A 17,876-nucleotide genomic window follows, 5' to 3' on the forward strand; every position below is an offset into this window, starting at 1 on the left:
GCTTAGCAACTTCCATGTTTCACCTAAAACATATACTGACAGTTGCTACACTGTGCAAAGTGCTTAGAGGGCTAACATCTTTCTTGTCCTTCCACTAGTTCACTATCATTTTGCCTTTTTTGCCACAAAACTACTTGCATCATGGTGAAGGTTCTCTGGGCTGAATTCAATGGCAGTTCAGTCGTGCAGTGCCATATGTATCAGGTTCACTATATGATGACCAATTCACATTGTCATCACTATTGCTTGACTCAACTAATGGTTCATTCTCAGTTTGTTCTAAACTTGATATTTATAGTTTCTCATTTACATGCCATAGTGTTTTGGTTGAAAGCTTCACTGAATATTGATGAGTTATCTTAGAATGGCAAAACACATAGAAATATTTACAATTTTTTGGAGCAGAATGCTACTTCATCCATTAGATGCCAGAAGAAAACTGCCCAAGAGTTATTCGGGCTTTACACTGTAAAGCGGAACATTAAATATCACCCCAAGTCAGACTCAAGGTTAACTGTAATAACTTGCAGTAGAATTCTGAGCCCAAGTCATGCTCAGGTTAATGCCAAGGAGATTAAGAAAAGAACCAAAGAGATTTTTTGGTACCTTTTGCATCAGGTGCATCTGATAACACTATAAAAACCATAATGAAATATATTATGGTGAACTTTAAATGTAATGAACAATATAAAAAACACATTTGAGTGCTTCCTTCTCTTGACATCCCAACACTGATAAAGCATCAGCTGGCCTAGCATGCATTCAATTTCAGCCTTACCTGAAATAGACATGTATAAGTCTTTCCACTGACTTTTGTTGTCCCCAAGCCAATGTCCAGAGTAAAGACCCTGACTAGGGAATGTAGACCTTGAAATCACAAATGGTCTTTTTTTCAAAAGTTTCTTCAAAGCACTGCAAATGTAACACAAATACTGTAAATACAGAAACATAACGTTTATAATGCATGAGCATTGTTAGATTGTTTAGAACAAATTATATTATACAGCAACATCAAAAAACTTCTCTCAGATTACAGAATGATTCTTCCCTATTAATAGTGGGTAACACTCAGTTAATTGTTTGATAAAAAATGAAACAGTACCTCAGAGCATAGCTTGGATTGCAGGTTTCATTATGTATGGAAAGTCACACATATCTACAATATATACTCACATATAAGTCGGGTCTTGAAACCCGAAATATCGATCATAAAATCAAATTTATACGCCCGTTCAAAAATGTGACACTTAATTTTTTTTTTACATCTTCTTGCTTCCTCCAGTCTCGCACCAGTCCACCTAACCTGCATGGCTTTGGACTGTGGGAGGAAAATGAAGCATCCAAAGGAAACCCATGCAGACATGAGGAGAACGTGAAAAGTCGATGTAGTGAAGACCTGGGATGCAAACCCTGGTCTCCTTACTGTGAGGCAGCATACATTAAGTGTGAGTGCCTAAATGTTTTCAGTTTTAAATTTTCATTTGTTTTTATTCCTTATACAAGCAGTTGTTGGGTTATTGCAGTCTCTTCTTAAAGGTAATTCCACAGACACAACATACTGTAATATGCATACCCTTGGTTCAATTTAATTTAGATTACTTGTATTTTATGATTTACCGTATATGCTCACGTATAAGTCGGGTCTTGAAACCCGAAAAATCGATCATAAAATCAGACCCAGCCTTATACGCCAGTTCAAAAATGCGACACTTATCTTTATTTTTTTTTTTTTTACATCTTCTTGCCTCCTCCAATCTCGCATCAGTTTCTCAGACGCATTGAGTTTGTTGCAGCAGCGCAGTTACCAATTTCTTTCGCCACTTCAACAACTTTTAATTAAAAACCAGCTTCATATTTTTTTCTCATCGAACACTCCATCGTAGATAAGGGATGCTCTTACGATAAAGGTGTACGATGGTGTGAGATACAAAAAACACAAAACAGTGCAAACATTGCTTCGGAATAGTTTGGGTATTACCGTGTGGTCACGTAGGCACAATGCATAAAAAAAGGCAGTGTGGTCCGTGGTTATTCTCTCAGGTGGGCGTTTGCATATTATAATCTCTTGGACCAATAGCGTGAGTTTTCCGCATTCGACTTATACAACTGATATTATGAAATACTGGAAATTATACTGTAAAATCAAGTCCTGACTTATCTGCGGGAGAAATTAAACGTGAGTATATACGTTAATATTTACAATTACATATTTGGCTGGTCTCTTTATCCAAGGCAACTTACAACATTTATGAAACAATTGGTTACATTTCTTTTTGGTTTTCCAATTGGAGCACAGGCAGGTGAAGGGACTCGCTCAGGTAGTGGGATTTGAACTCACAACCTCAGGGTCTGGAGTCCAAAGCCACTGCACCACACTGCCTGCCTAATAAAAAAAACAACAAAAAAAAAGTACAGAAAAACAAATTCATCTCCAAGAAGAAGGAGAAGTCATAGGGGGGTTTAGTAATGCCACTAATTTGAAAGCTACAAATAAGTGCTCACACTATGACCTTTTAAGGCTTGATAATAAAAGACACATCTGTTACATTTTGAAAAAAAATAGAGTTTATTTCCCTATTTAAAGATATAAAACATCATTAAATCTTCAAGATCTTTTCTTTTATGATTCTGCTTTTTAATCAGCATCATTTTAATTCAGCATCTTATTCAGTTCCCCACTCCTCACCAACATTATATTTTGCTACTAAAAGTCAATTAGTGTATATTTGTCCACTAACTAATTTTTCGATACTTCATGGTAAATATGCAAGGTTTTTATATTAACTTACTTGGCAGTTGCTTTGGCTTCAAACAGGCCATACAGACTATGCACATTGTAATGTGTTTCTGTTTTATGTTTTGCTGATGCACACAGAGTAGCTCCTCTTAGAGTTCCACCAAGAATTCCTATGGAGAAAAAGAAAGATGTATATACTGTACGAGTATAACTTGAACTAGAGAGAAAAACAGAAAAATATGTGGCCAGAATTTAACTGTGTGATGAAGCTCTATTTGTACTTGATCTGTCCAGTGTGTGCCAAATATCCACACTATTTTATTGACTTCACAAATCTGAACCAAGCTCACACTTCAGGATATTATGCAGTGAAATTGTAAATGAATGATTGGTATAATCACAGTGCCTATAAAAAGTATTTACTCCCCACAAAATTTTATTATTGTACAACAGTGGATTTATTTTGGCTTTTTTGACACTGATCAACAGAAAAAGACTTTTTAATGTCAAAGTGAAAGCAGATCTCTAGAAAGTGGTCTAAACTAACTGAAAATATAAAACCCAAAATAAATGACTGCAAAAGTATTTCATAATATAACACACCTAAATCATCAATAGGCTTCAGCAACCTGAAAACCTAATTTCTAAAATGCCATGTAAACCCTTATTCAAGTCAGAGAAGCCGGGTGATTGGCTTCTGAGAAACAAGGTAGATTTTTCCGCAAATAACCTGATTATGTGGCCATGTAAACCCTTAACCTGGTCACTGTTTTGTTGTCTGTGCATGTGTAATCAGAATACAAGTTCAATATGTCACTGTGCTCTGTGCAAATATTTTAAATCTGCTTTTCTTTTCTTCTCATAAGTACAGCTAACACAAAGCCAGATTTAGTACAGGGGCCCAGCATTTAAAACTGCTAGGCAAGCATTTTAAGACAAGACAAGTTAAGGACAACAGCAAAATGGGCAACGTGCACTATTTCTGTGTATCAAACTCAGCATGAAATTGTATCCTCTCTTTGCCTTATTTGGAATTGTATTATTCACCTAAGTAGGGGCCTGCACATGGAGAAAGAGTATAAAGCCCTGGAACATTGCCCGACACACCTTTGAAGCCGATGGACGGATGGGAGATAACGTCATCCGATCCAGAAAATCCTTCCAACACAACGACGAAAATGGCAGACTCTATATATTGGGCTCTCACTACCAAAGGTCTTCCTCGTCTGTAATGCCGCATAAACTGTCATTAAAGAAAGCTAAGTTATTTCTTCTATGTGATTTCTTACTGCTGTATCAATAAGGGAGGGGTATCCTCTTTTAATATCATATCTATATGGTTTCGGGTTATGTAACATGCCACAATTACAAAAGAACTTATTCCAACAAGGGAGCTAGCACCCCCTGCTGGATACAGCATGTCAGTTGTGCTCTGTCAGCCTGCACATGTATTTGCTTTGCACATGCTTTCAACAGCCACTGGTAGAAGCATCCACAATAGAAATGTTGGGGTAATTGTAGTATTTATTCTCCTGGATGAAATAATTTGTCCCCATATATCAGAAATTGGTAAATTTATGTTAATTAACTGAATGATTGCTCCTTATTAGCAATAAGATGTAAAACGGGTAGGCAATGTCGGTCCTGGTGAGCCGCAGTGGCTACAGGTTTTCATTCAACCCAATTGCTTAATTAGAAACCAATCATTGCCAATCTCAGACCTTATTTAATTTTATGGCTTGTTAGTCTGTGCAATGTAAGGCTTTTATATCGTAGATTTTTTTCCTTTCCAAGGATATCATCCAAATGATTTGAAGCCTAAAACAGATCATTTTCAGTCTGTCACATTTTTCTATTAAGTGTTTTATTAAATCAAACCGTGCATGATGAACACACACAGATGTAATTGGAAAAAAGCTAGCTGGAGAACTGCTGGCTGCTTTGTCTTTTACATCTTATTGCTAATAAGGAGCAATTAAAACACTGAATGCAGCAGTTTAAGATTGAAATAAGCAATTAAGGTTGGAGAACCTTAACAAGCAAGACCACTAAAATGAAGCATTAAAATGTCACTTAAGCAATATGTGCTTCATCAGCAATAATTGAGTTCTCGTTAAGGAACTGGGTTGGAACAAAAACCTGCACATACTGTGGCACTCCAGGACCGACGTTGCCTACCCCTGGCCTAACCTACACAATAAAGACAAACGAATGCCCCAAACAACTCAATGAAAAAGTGATTGAAAAGTCATGTCTGGGAATGGATACAAGAAAATATTCAAGTCACTGAATATACATTGGGAGAAGGAGGAGGTTGGGAGCATGAGCTGATAGCACGTTGCCTCATCCACCAAACAACGATCCACCTGGATTGGGACCCGAGTGCAACCGGTGACACCTCAGCACCACACTGGAACAGTATGAGTTTTTTTACGAAGGCTGGAGAGCCAATCCTGCCACCAACCTCCAAGTTTTCCCCGCAAGTTGGAGGACCTGCTTGCAGGCCTGGATGCAGATTAACGTCATACCCAGGAGGAAGCAATTGCAGGTTAGACTGCAGTTAAATCAATCATTAAGTAATGGAAATAGTATTGTATATCACAACTGTAAATCTGCTTAGAGCTGACTGTCCACAAAAACTGAGTGATCACACAATAAGAAGACTAGTGAGGGAGGATACTGACAGACCTATGAGAAATCTGGAGGAACTTGGACTTTCATGACTGTACATACAACAACTGCTGCTCAGGTGCTTTGCCAGTTTCAGAATTATGGGATACTGCCAAAAAGAAAGCCACTGTATAAAAGAAAAAAAACAGGATTTGTCAGAATGTACATTTAAGATACCGAAGTCAGCTGGAAGAAGGTTCTATTGTCTGATGAGACCAAAATTAGAGCTCTTTGGCCATCAGACTAAACATCATGTTTAAACGTTGCACATTATCAAAAGCACATCAGCCTCACCGTGAAGTATGGTGGTGGCAGCATCATGCTGTGGGGATGCTTCTCTGAAGCAGGCACTGAAACGCTTGTGAGAGTAGAGTTAAATGATTGCAGCAAAACTGAGGGAAACCCTAGAGGAAAACCTGATGCAGTGTGCAAGAAACCTGCACCCTAGGAGAATATTTGTTTCCAGTTAGACAACAATCCCAAGCATTAAGCCAGTGCTACACAGAAATGGCTTAAAAACAACAATGTTAATGTCCTGAAGTAGATAAACTCAAACTGAGTCCAGACCTCAGTCCAACTGAGAATTTGTGGGTGGACTTGATAAAGACTGATTATTCACAACCCCATACAACCTGACAGAGCTTTAGGGGTTTTATAATACTAGGATGTTGTACCGTGTTAGCCATTATGAATGTAGAGAAAAGCCAAGCAAAATGACACCTTTTATTGGCTAACTAAAAAGATTACAATATGCAAGCTTTCGAGGCAACTCAGGCCCCTTCTTCAGGCAAGATGTAATCATTACATCTTAAGTATTGATTACATCTTGCCTGAAGAAGGGGCCTGAGTTGCCTCGAAAGCTTGCATATTGTAATCTTTTTAGTTAGCCAATAAAAGGTGTCATTTTGCTGGGGTTTTATAAATAAGACTGGTGAGAAACTACAGTGTCCAGATGTGCAATAAACTCAGATGTCAGTAGGTTTTTGTTCCAGCCCAGTTGCTTAATTAGAAACCAATCCTTGCCAATGACAGATCTTATATAATTACTAGGGGGGTTGCCCCCTGCTTAATTTGCTCGCCAACCCCCCAGGCCTGCACTACGCGCCAGCCACTTCGTGTCTCTGCAGCTCGCGTTGTGAAGAGGGGGGCTGAACGCACCCCAAGGAGACGCTGTCACTTATCCGAAACCCCCTCTTAAACGGTGATACAATGGGAAACAAGTACAGGTTTTTTTTTTAACCTCCTCTTTGCTCGATCAGCTGCTGTCTTGCTGCTACTGCCGTGCCATGTGATCAACATCTCGTGTGGCGCTTCAAACATTTAAAAGCCTGTACAGCAGCTGTCCTAGTCTTTATCTTTTATTTCCTGCCCCGGGCGTGGTTAAATCTCTTGGCACAAAGTTTTGTCTCGCGGGACGTGAGTTCTTGATATTTTTTAGTTTATAATTTAAAAACAGTACCTCCCCCCGGGACACTTAGTGGCAGCCTCCCTGGCTGACGATGGTGCCTCAGTTTCCCGCAGGGCTCCATGGGAGATGGAGTTCTCCACAGCCCTGTGGGGATCTGGGGTAGCCGCCAGGGGGTGCTGCATGGATCCCGGAGCCAGTCTGGACTACTCTACAGCCCCGCCCGGAAGTGCAATCAGAAACAGGTGATCAAGCACCTGGAGCACTTCCAGGTGGGCTACAAAAAGGGCCAGCAACCACCACTCAGGAGCCAGAGTTGGGAGGTGGAGGACGAAGCTAGACGGGAGGAGTGGTGCTGCCAACGGGACTGTTGTGTGATATAAATGCTTTTGGGACTGTGTATTGCCTGTGGGATTCACGGGGAAGACATGCCCCACAGGTGAAGAAAATAAAATATTTCTTGTGTTTTACACATGCCTCAGTGTGAGTCTGTGCCGGGTCAGGTGCTATATAGCATCTATTTCACAATGGAAACAAGTTAAGTGGAAAACGGCTGACTCCTTCGTCCTTCACACCTTATTGCTAATAAGGAGCAATTAAAACCAGGGAATTCAGATACTTAAGACTAAAATAAGCAATTAAAGGCAAGAAATTTTAACAAGCAAGACAACTAAAATTAAGTAAAAGAATGTTCCCTGAGAAATAAGTGCTTCATCAGCATGAATTGGTTTCTCATTAAGCAATTAGGTTTGGAACAAAAACATGAAGCCACTGTGGCCCTCCAGGACCGACACTGCTCACCCCCTGTTGTATAACAATAAAATGTGAAAACATCCAGGGGGTGAAAATGTTTTATAGGCACATCAGTAATTAACTGAAGGGTATATGAAATACATTCCTCTTAAATTATACTATACCTGGTGTATAGGGTGGATTTTCAAGCTCATTAGATGGGCATCCTTTAATTGACCCATCTGCAAAGTTGGATGGTTCATTCATGTCCTAAAAAAAACAAATCAGCATAGTATTTTTATCACTGTACTGAGGGGTCTTAACTAATTTATAAAATGTGCATGTAAACATTTTAATTAATCTTACATTATACATGTAATCAATCACATTTTGAAAAAGTAGTTGCTGATGCTGCTGCTTCAAAGCTCTACAATCCTGGGTTCAAATAGTGACCGGCCAGGTCACTGTCTGTGTGACATTTGAAAGGACTTTCTTTGTCCTTGTGGGGTTTTTATCTCTGGGAGCCCCATTTTTCCACACCCACCTCAAAATGACCCCAAATGAGTTTGGATATGTGAATGGGTGTGCATTACCTGTAAAGTCACCCCATCCACGGGTTAATTCCTGCCCTTTGTTTGAAGCAGCTAGGGTAGGCTCCAGTGACACTGAGCTGGATCAAGTGGATTCAATAATCAATAGATGGATAAAAATGATGATGTTCGAAAATGTACTTTTTAAAAAATTTACTGAGCTCCAGCCTATCATTATTGAAATTAATGACACAATAATAAAGTCATGATCAACAGATGATTAAAAACCTTATAACTTAAACTACTGCTGACCTCTTCATAATGTGCAACAAAGCAACATTATGAAGCAACATTCATAGCAACAAAGAGATTTGGTTCATGAACGTTGCAGTCATACTTTCATAAGTATTTAAATAGTAATTATGTGCCAACGTTTCCTAGACACAATGCACTCATGTAGTCTCTGGACCTTTAGTTTGTGTAGTAAAAATCATTCATATTATGTTTCCAAAAGCAGAATACAAAACAGGAATATGATTGTTTACTTACAATCCACAAGCCATCAAAGGGTACTTTGGCATAAAACATCTGTAGATTTTCATACCACCATTGTTGAGTTGCAACATCTAAGAAATCAGGGTAGGTAGTCAATCCAGGCCAAACCTAAACATAAAAAAGGCCAGGGGATAAAAATGTGAAAATGGCAAATGTAAATTTTAACCTCTCACTCTTCAATGTGAATTTGTGTAACTAAAGATAAATTATATACTGTCCCTGCAAGCACTGGTATGTGTTTATGGCCTTTGACAGAATGACATGATGCCCTAAATGCAGTGTGTAATAAATGGGCTTCAAAGTTCAATGAATTAAAGTAATAAGAATCAGGTATTGAAGAAAGAGGCTCAGTATACAAAGTATATAGCAACTAGTCATTTAGCCCGTTACAATAACGGGCGCTAGAACAGTAGTGCATAAACATTAGTAGGAACAGTCTATATTAAATGGCAAGGGACTTTGACCTCATTCTTTTTGTTGGTCGTATTTTTCTTTCTTTCAGCCTTTCTTTTGTTGATGTTTACTTGCTGAGCTGACCGTTGGGTGCCAGCAAGAGGCGCTAAAGGATTAATGGTCCCTGCTTTATGGGACTTCTGCCTAATCCAGAAGTGCTTCGATGGACAGTCTCATGACACCAGCTTAGGAGTACTTGCTGACTGACAATGGCCTTACTATCTACGCTGTCAACTACCCCTCGTGAGCCAGCAACACAGACTCCAAATGGGATTACTACTCCACCTGTGGACCACGGAGAAGACTTAAATGAACAGTCCGAGCTGAAGGTAACAATAATAATAATAATTCATTACATTTATATAGCGCTTTTCTCAGTACTCAAAGCGCTGTCCACACAGGGAGGAACCGGGAAGCGAACCCAATCACTGAAATGATCACCGATCTTAGGGGTGGCATAAAGGAGCTAAAGAATAATATAAGGAAAAATATCAATAAACAAATAATAATTTGTTGATTTTAAAGGAGAAGCACAGGCTCAAGTTACAAAGAAGGGAGAAGAGACTATCTAAAATCAGGTTATTTAAACAACTGTTAACATCAAAGATTTAAAAATGTAATTTGGGGAAATTATTTAAAAATTGTTAGATCTGACAACCACGAGCTTGCCTTTTCCAGTACATTTAAATCATAAGTCAAACATTTCCTCATATTAAAGCCTGTCAGAGAGTGTAGCAGCCTTTAAGTCTACTCTAGGGTTTAAAATGATGTTAATAAGTCTGATAATTACCACATGTTAAAGGCCTGATTGAAATCTTAAGTAACTGAGGAAAGTGTGAGCTTTGGTATAAAATATTCTACATTGGACTGCAACCTGAGTAAAACATTTACAACAGACAATGCATGAGGATCCAATGATGATGTGGACCCACTTAAGAATTTATATAATACGATACCTTTGTTAGGCTCACAAATTGACAATGTGGACCCATGTAAGTAAGAATGTATATAATCAAATAACGTTGTTTGGCTCACAAATGTAAAAAAAGAGCTTTATTATAGTACCTTTCCAATAAGAGTTTCACCATCAGAATCATTGATAAAAACACCTCTTCTCAACCCTTCATCATAAGGCCAGTATGAGCCAGTGGGCTGAGTGCTGCTGATGGCAGGATCCTGTAACAGAAAAGTTTGTTAAAATTCATGATGTATAACCTCAGAGTGCAGTCAATCACAACATAAATAATGCTCACAAACAGTATTTCTGCATACATTGACCTCGGACCACTCTTCCATACAACTGTATGTAAGAGTTGACTATTACTGACTAAATTAAGTCTAGATAGGAGCTTATGCTGCGTTCCATTTGAAATGGGAAGTCACCATTTCAGAGTTCCTAGTTGGAATTTTCAACTGGAACATTCTCTTAGGTTGGATACTCTCGGCACATCTGTCATGCCCATGTTTGTTTGACTTCAGGACATGACATGAATCCAAAATGGCGACATATACAACAAACTTTAGTGAAAGCTGTAGTATTATATTGTTTATTAGCACTTCTGTCTATTTGTGTCTCATTAAATCAGTCACACACACAGTACTGTGGACATGTTACTACAGTGTTTGAAATATGCAAAATACTGTATAAAGCATTGTTATTACCTATTATTCATTCTAATGCAGCAAGTACAACAAAGGATTTCCTAGATGTGTCCATATTGGCTTACAGAATGTTTTACTGGAACACAGGCAACTGAGGTGTGACACCATTCCCAGTTCCAACATCCAATTTCCCGGGTAAATGGAATGCAGCATAACTTTACAACACACCCCACTACCACCCAAAATGTATTTATTAATTTCAAGATTTAAATATTATTACCACAATCATAACATAATGCTGCCCATGTTTATGCAGGTCCTTCACCATCTCAGGAAGGGTATTAAAATTCATAGCATCAAAGGTGAAATCCCGGAAGCCTTCCATATAATCAATATCATTCCACTGGGCATCCTAAATAAACAATTTTTTCAACAAATTCAGATAATGCTAACTATAAGCATACATTTGAAAATCAAGGAATATTTTCTAATAACCAGCCTATATAAGACACTCCAATAAACCTTCTACTCTTTTAAATTTAATTTGGTGTATATTCTGCTTTTTGGATCACATTTTGCTACAATGTTTAATATAGTAATTTTTACCATGCCTATAAATTTAGATTTTTAAATACAATATTAGGCAAACTGTGTCACACTGTAATGTGCAAAATGTTTCATAAACATTTGTGAACAGATTAAATGTATAGAATTTCTGGTTACCTGTGGAATGCCATAATTCCTCATAGCTCTTACTACTTCCCAAGTTTTGTTACTTGTCTTATATCCCCACCGACACAGGTGAAATCCCAAAGCCCAAAATGGAGGCATTGATGGAAAACCTAAATCACCAATATGAAAAACTTAATTATATTCGTAATACATCCATAAAAAAATGACTAGTCAAAAAATTCACATACCTACAACCTCAAGGTATTGCTGAATCACAGAAGAAGGGTCAGGGCCCAGAAAGAAATAGAAATCTAGGATTCCACCTATCATTCGCCAGGTAATAGCAGGAGCAGGCTGAAGAACAACATCTAAAAAGAAATGAAAATCGGCATCAATAATGAAGAAAAAACACTAAAAATTGCATAAAGGCCACTCACTGTATTAGGACGAAGGAAAACTAAAAACTCAAATGCTGTGTGGTGTCTCCAGATGTTCAGTTACAACGACATACATCAAGGAAATACACAAATTGTTTATAGGTTTACGTATAGAGGACAGTGAAATTCTTATTTGTGTGTGTTTTTAACATGCAACATATTGCCACTCTTTGACACCATGAGAAATTACTGTAACAACATTACCTCAAAACGTTTGTCTTCCATACCTGAAAAATCTCAGAAAACATTTATCATAACCTAGCAGCAACAAATTATATCCCAAATGTGGATGTAGGAGGAAACAAGAGTAATATTAACACTTACTATATGTTGTTACTGCGTTGTCTCACTAAATCAATGTACAGTACCCTCCATAATGTGTGGAACAAAACAAAAATTCCTTTATTTTCTGCTCAACAGTTTAAAATTACAAATCAAGCAATTCAGATGTAACTAAAGTGCACATTGTAGACTTTATTTTAAGGGTATACATTTCGATCACACCATGTAGGAATGACGTTTTAGATATGGCCCCCCCAGTTCAGCGCACCAAAATGTTTGTGACAATTGGAGTCACAGGTGTTTGTGATTACTCGGGTGTGTTTTATTGCTTCATAAGATACGTCGGTTTGCTTCTATGCTTAGGAGTCTGCATTTGCCATTGTTCAACATGAGGACAAGTGTTTTGCCAATGAAAGTCTAAGGCTGGGTTTATATTTCACGCAACGCGACACGTGATCCAGTGGACACTACTGATACGCAAGTGAAGTACTGTTTATACTTGCGCACGTACTTTACGTAAATCTGGAAGATTCCACTAGGTGGCCGTGCGAGATATCATCAAGGTGAGATAACATTCAGGTTCGCTGTGTTGTGAATTGCCTGAAACATCCATTAAATTCCGAGGACACCTAGCCACAATATCTCTGAAAAGGATGTTTAATGTTTACATCCATCAATCCAGGGATCCGCCCATTCCAGCAAGCATCGGGTGCGAGACAGAAACAATCCCTGGACGTGGCATCAGCTCATTGCAAGGTGAACATAAGCATACACATACACTAGCGTCATTTTAGAGTCACCAAATCCCCAAACCTTCATGTCGCTGGAAGGAAACCAGAGCACACTGTGGAAACCGACCAGGAAAACATGCAAACTCCAGGCAGGGAAAACCAGGGTTGTGACTCCCTGCGAGGCAGCAGTGCTACCGCACTACCACCGTGCCGCCCCCACATGTATAATTATTAACAATATTCATTATTTAAATGAAGTTAAGACTTATTTGTAAAATGTAACATACATACTTTAATGCATTTCATCATGAAAGTGATATCAAGTATAAATCTAAGGATTCTAAATGTGCAGAGAGGTGGAATATCATAAAATTAATGTAGGCTGTGTGGCAATTGCTGCTTGCCACTGCTGTTAGTTCAGGAGGAAGCACCAGAAGCACATAGTGATTAACACCTGGGTCGGTTTTAAGATGACGTTTACGACGGTCTACTTTCATGATAAAATAAACTACGAGATTAAAGTGGGCATTTCGAGATTAAAGATGAAATTGCCACTTTAATCACAAAATAGACTTTTTCACTGTGTCCTTAATATTTTTCTCTGTGGCTCAAATATGCTGCCGTACATTCTGATGCTGCTGTGAAGGTGCAAAAAAAAAAAAAGAAGAAGAAGATGATATGTGAGACTTTTAAAATGTATCGTGTCATTACGTTGGGGAACATGCCATGCTTGAATATAAAAGCACCATAAATGCATTTGTATGTCGGCATTTTGCTTCACCACATCGAACCATTCATCAAACATCGAAGCGTACACATTGATCCTGGAGGATCTGCAAAGTGGCTTTCTGTCACATGTAGATAGTAAACAGAGATTGTGACGTCACATTCCAGCTTGATCACACTGTGCCCCCCAAACAACCCCCCCCCCCCAAAACTTTTTTACTGGTACTGCAACTCACACACACGTCGTGTTAATTTCTGAAGATGTGCTCAGAGGGCATGTCAAATGAATACTGGGAAAGCGTGGCAGCCATGATGTGTGTGGTACACGTTCTGAGCGTGAAGTATAAATCCGCCCTAAGAAGCCATTAAGAGGCTGAAAATAAAGAATAAAACCATCAGAGACATTGATGAAAGCTTAGAATTACCTAAATCAATTGTCTGAAATATCATTAAGAAGAAATAACACACTGGTGAGCTCAATAATCACAAAGGGACTTGTAGGCCAAGAAAGCCCTCCACTGCTGATGACAGAAGAATCCTCACTATGGTAAAGAAAACGACCCAAACGCCTGTCAGACAGATCAGATGTGGATGTGTTATAGATGATTATCCACAGAAGAAAACCAGAAGCCACTCTGCAAGGTGCAAACCACTAGTTAGGCCACAGTAGATCATGACCAGATTCTAGATTGTGAAAACAAAAGTTCTTAAAAGGGCCTGCAGAATTCTGGAAAAATGTCTTGTGGACAGATGAGACAAAGATGAACCTGCCTCATAGTGAAGACAAGAACAAAGTGTGGAGACAGAAAGGAACTGTCCAAAATCCAAAGCATACCACCTCATTTATTAAACATGGTGGTGGGAATGTTATGGCTTGGTCATGTATGGCTGCTACAGGTATTGGCACAATTATCCTCATTGAGGATGGAACTGCTGACAATGAATTCTGAGGTGTATAGGAACATCTTTTCGGCTCAAGTTCCAGTAAATGCCTCCAAATTCATTTTATGGTGTTTCATCCTACAAGATAATGATCCACACATACTGCTAAGGCAACACAGGAGATTTTCAAAGCTAAAAAATGGAAAAGTCTTGAATGGCCAAGCCAGTCATTTGATTTCAATCCAAATAAGTAGGCCTTCCATATAGCAAAGGGAAAACTTAAGGGGACAAGCGCCTGAAACAAGCAGGATCTGAAGATGGCTGCATTAGAGGCTTGGCTCACCTGAGAAGATCCTCAGCACCTGGTGATGTCTATGAATCTCAGATGTCAAGCAGTAATTGCATGCAGGGGATATGTGACAAAGTACCATTGCTGTGTCTCAAACATTATGATGTCTTGAAATATGGGGACCATGTATAAAAAGTGTTATCATTTCTACATGGTTTACCGAAATGTATGCAAATACCCTTAAATGAAAGCCTGCAATGTGCACTTTAACCATTGTTTGTTTTGTAACTGTGCAGCAGAGGGGTAAATCAAGGAAAAAAGCGTCTTTGTCCTAATCATTATGGAGGCCACTGTATGCCTGTGGTTTAAAGGTCCGTTCTCATCCTCTTCAGAAGCAATACACTGCTACTATCCTGAGTTACATTATCATTTAAGTAGATGTTCAAGATGATCTTTAAATATGTGCCACCTTTTGGCACTTCTAAATCAGAAAATGAAAACTAACTGTCCAAAAAAGTCATCTGTGCTGGTTTGTAAACTCACCCATAGCATTGCTGTTTAAGAGAAAAACTCCATGGGCTGATCCATCTGGCTCAATGCCCAGGTAAAATGGATGAACTCCGTAAAGGTTTGTCATCTCCTGAAGAACAGAGCAAAGGATGACTAATGTACAGTGTGCTGGATTCTTATTTGATATAAAACAGGCACAATAAAAGTGCAATCTAGCCAAGTAATTGTCAGGCATGCACTGGCTCAAAGCATTGAAAGGGATGGAAGTGCACACAACACAGCCAGCTCCAGTGCCAGCTCTGCATCAAACAAGAACAGGCAGAGAGAGTGCAGCACTAAGGGCACAACTGACATTGCACACTCAAAATGGAATACAATTCCATACCAGTCTACGATGAAGCATACATTTTGGTTAAAGTAAAACTAATTAAATTAAACAAGACGGTAACTTAAGAAATTTGCTCCACTAAGCAGACAGGAGGCCATACACTGATCAAGTAATAGATTACAATGTAAAAGTTAAAACAGGCAAATGCAAAAAAAGTAATCCAAACAAACTGAATTTACAACAAATGAAAAAAGATTAAAAAATTCAGGAAACAACACTCGAGAATAGAAACTAAACTAAGGTGAAAAAAGCACAAGAAAAAGAGTACAAAACACAGGAAACTACAGATGGACTTTTACAAACAGTATGTGAGAACAGACAGTTCTTCAGCCAAAGCACCTTCAGAGGTCCCCTTCATCTTATGACTGCTTAATAATAGGCGTTACTTAGCAACGGCCACAGATAGGAGGGTTTAGGGGAAAATGACATATGAAAGAAATGGCTAATATAGACCCAGTGCTTTACTCACAATAATTAAAAGAGCCAATGACAATAATTTATATTTTACTTTATAAAGCCATACATTAAGTCAGTCAGTCATTTTCTAACCCGCTTAATCCTGAACAGTAGTGCTGGAACCTATCCTAGCCAGCATAGGGCTCAAGGCAGGAATAATCCATGGACAGGGCGCCAGTCCATCGCAGGGTCAACACACACACACACACACACATGCACACGCACACACACACTAGGAACAATTTAGTATCAGCAATCCACCAAACCTGCATGGCTTTGGACTGTGGGAGGAAAATGAAACATCCAGAGGAAATCCATGCAGACAAGAGGAGAACATGAAAAGTCAATGTAGTGAAGACCTAGGATGCAAACCCTGGTCTCCTTACTGTGAGGCAGCATACATTAAGTGTGAGTGCCTAACTGTTTTCAGTTTTAAATTTTCATTTGTTTTTATTCCTTATACAAGCAGTTGTTGGGTTATGGCAGTCTCTTCTTAAAGGTAATTCCACAGATACAATATACTGTAATATGCATACCCTTAGTTCAATTTAATTTAGATTACTTGTGTTTTATGATTTACCGTATATGCTCACGTATAAGTCGGGTCTTGAAACCCGAAAAATCAATCATAAAATCAGACCCAGACTTATACGCCAGTTCAAAAATGCAACACTTATCTTTATTTTTTTTTTACATCTTCTTGCCTCCTCCAATCTCACATCAGTTTCTCAGACACATCGAATTTAGTTGCAGCAGCACAGTTAACAATTTCTTTTGCCACTTCAACAACTTTTAATTTAAAACCAGCTTCATATTTTCTTCTGATTGAACGCTCCATTGTAGATAAGGGATGCTCTTACGATAAAGGTGTATGAGGGTGTGAGATACAAAAAACACAAAACAGTGTAAGCGTCGCTATGGAATAGTTTGGGTAATACCGTGTGGTCACGTAGGCACAATAGAGAGAGACAGAGAGGTTAGGAGCACATGCTGATACAGCGCATTTCCGCACCCACATAAAAAAAAGGCAGTGTGACCCGTGGTTACTCTCTCAGGTGGGCATTGGCATATCATAATCCTTTGTAGCAATAGCGACAGTTTTCCACATTCGACTTATACGAGCGACATTATAAAATACCAGAAATTATACTGTAAAATCAAGTCCCAACTTATCCACTGGAGAACTTATCCGTGAGTATATACAGTAAATACAGTAATATTGCTTTACTTTCATTTGTCATTTTAATAATAAGTCTGAAATTTTTTCAGTAAAATAGGCAATAAAGCATTATGCATTTTTAGTTGATTTCATTTGATGGAAACTGGAGCGAATGTGGACAGGGGAATATTTTAATAATTGAAAAACAATAAATGACCAGTGGACAGATGCCTATTCCAGGCATTGCATCAGTAGCAACCTTGTCTGTGAATCAAAGACACTGTTTCCTGCTTCAGATAAACCACGATGGAGACAGGACAATTAAAGACAACTAATCATCCCGAGAGACTCTTAAGAAAGCAATCTCTTCCTTAGAAGATACACTAATGTTCAGGTTAGCTTCTGGCCCTTTCCTGAAGAAAATAACTGTTGATTACACAACACACTTGTCTTAATTTTTTTGGACATCACTGCTACACATTTACAGGAGTCAGAGACTCGTATTTCATTCCTTCTGGTAACTACTGACCTGCAAAGATTTACATAATTGCATCACAGTCTTTCATTTCAATTGGTGTTCCAAAACTATTCTGACAACTTGCCTCAGGATGCACAACAGAATATAAGAAGACTGGAACACAAGGGCAATCTGGAATATTC

At 38.6% G+C, this 17,876-nt stretch overlaps 1 protein-coding gene across 1 annotated transcript in view; it reads right to left on the reverse strand.

Moving 5' to 3' along the window:
- Nucleotides 1-17,876, reverse strand: part of gaa2 (alpha glucosidase 2) — a 68,856-nt gene that overhangs the window by 24,345 nt on the left and 26,635 nt on the right. The window contains exons 5-13 of the mRNA XM_028813911.2: nucleotides 15,247-15,343; nucleotides 11,605-11,724; nucleotides 11,408-11,526; nucleotides 10,965-11,096; nucleotides 10,148-10,258; nucleotides 8,624-8,737; nucleotides 7,730-7,814; nucleotides 2,790-2,907; nucleotides 779-912 (exon numbers count right to left, since the gene is read on the reverse strand). Coding sequence (XP_028669744.2) covers nucleotides 779-912; nucleotides 2,790-2,907; nucleotides 7,730-7,814; nucleotides 8,624-8,737; nucleotides 10,148-10,258; nucleotides 10,965-11,096; nucleotides 11,408-11,526; nucleotides 11,605-11,724; nucleotides 15,247-15,343 — 1,030 coding nt within the window. The remainder of the gene's footprint in view (nucleotides 1-778; nucleotides 913-2,789; nucleotides 2,908-7,729; nucleotides 7,815-8,623; nucleotides 8,738-10,147; nucleotides 10,259-10,964; nucleotides 11,097-11,407; nucleotides 11,527-11,604; nucleotides 11,725-15,246; nucleotides 15,344-17,876) is intronic.

The sequence above is a fragment of the Erpetoichthys calabaricus genome, chromosome 11 (genome assembly GCF_900747795.2).
Source record: "Erpetoichthys calabaricus chromosome 11, fErpCal1.3, whole genome shotgun sequence".
Taxonomy (NCBI): domain Eukaryota; kingdom Metazoa; phylum Chordata; class Cladistia; order Polypteriformes; family Polypteridae; genus Erpetoichthys; species Erpetoichthys calabaricus.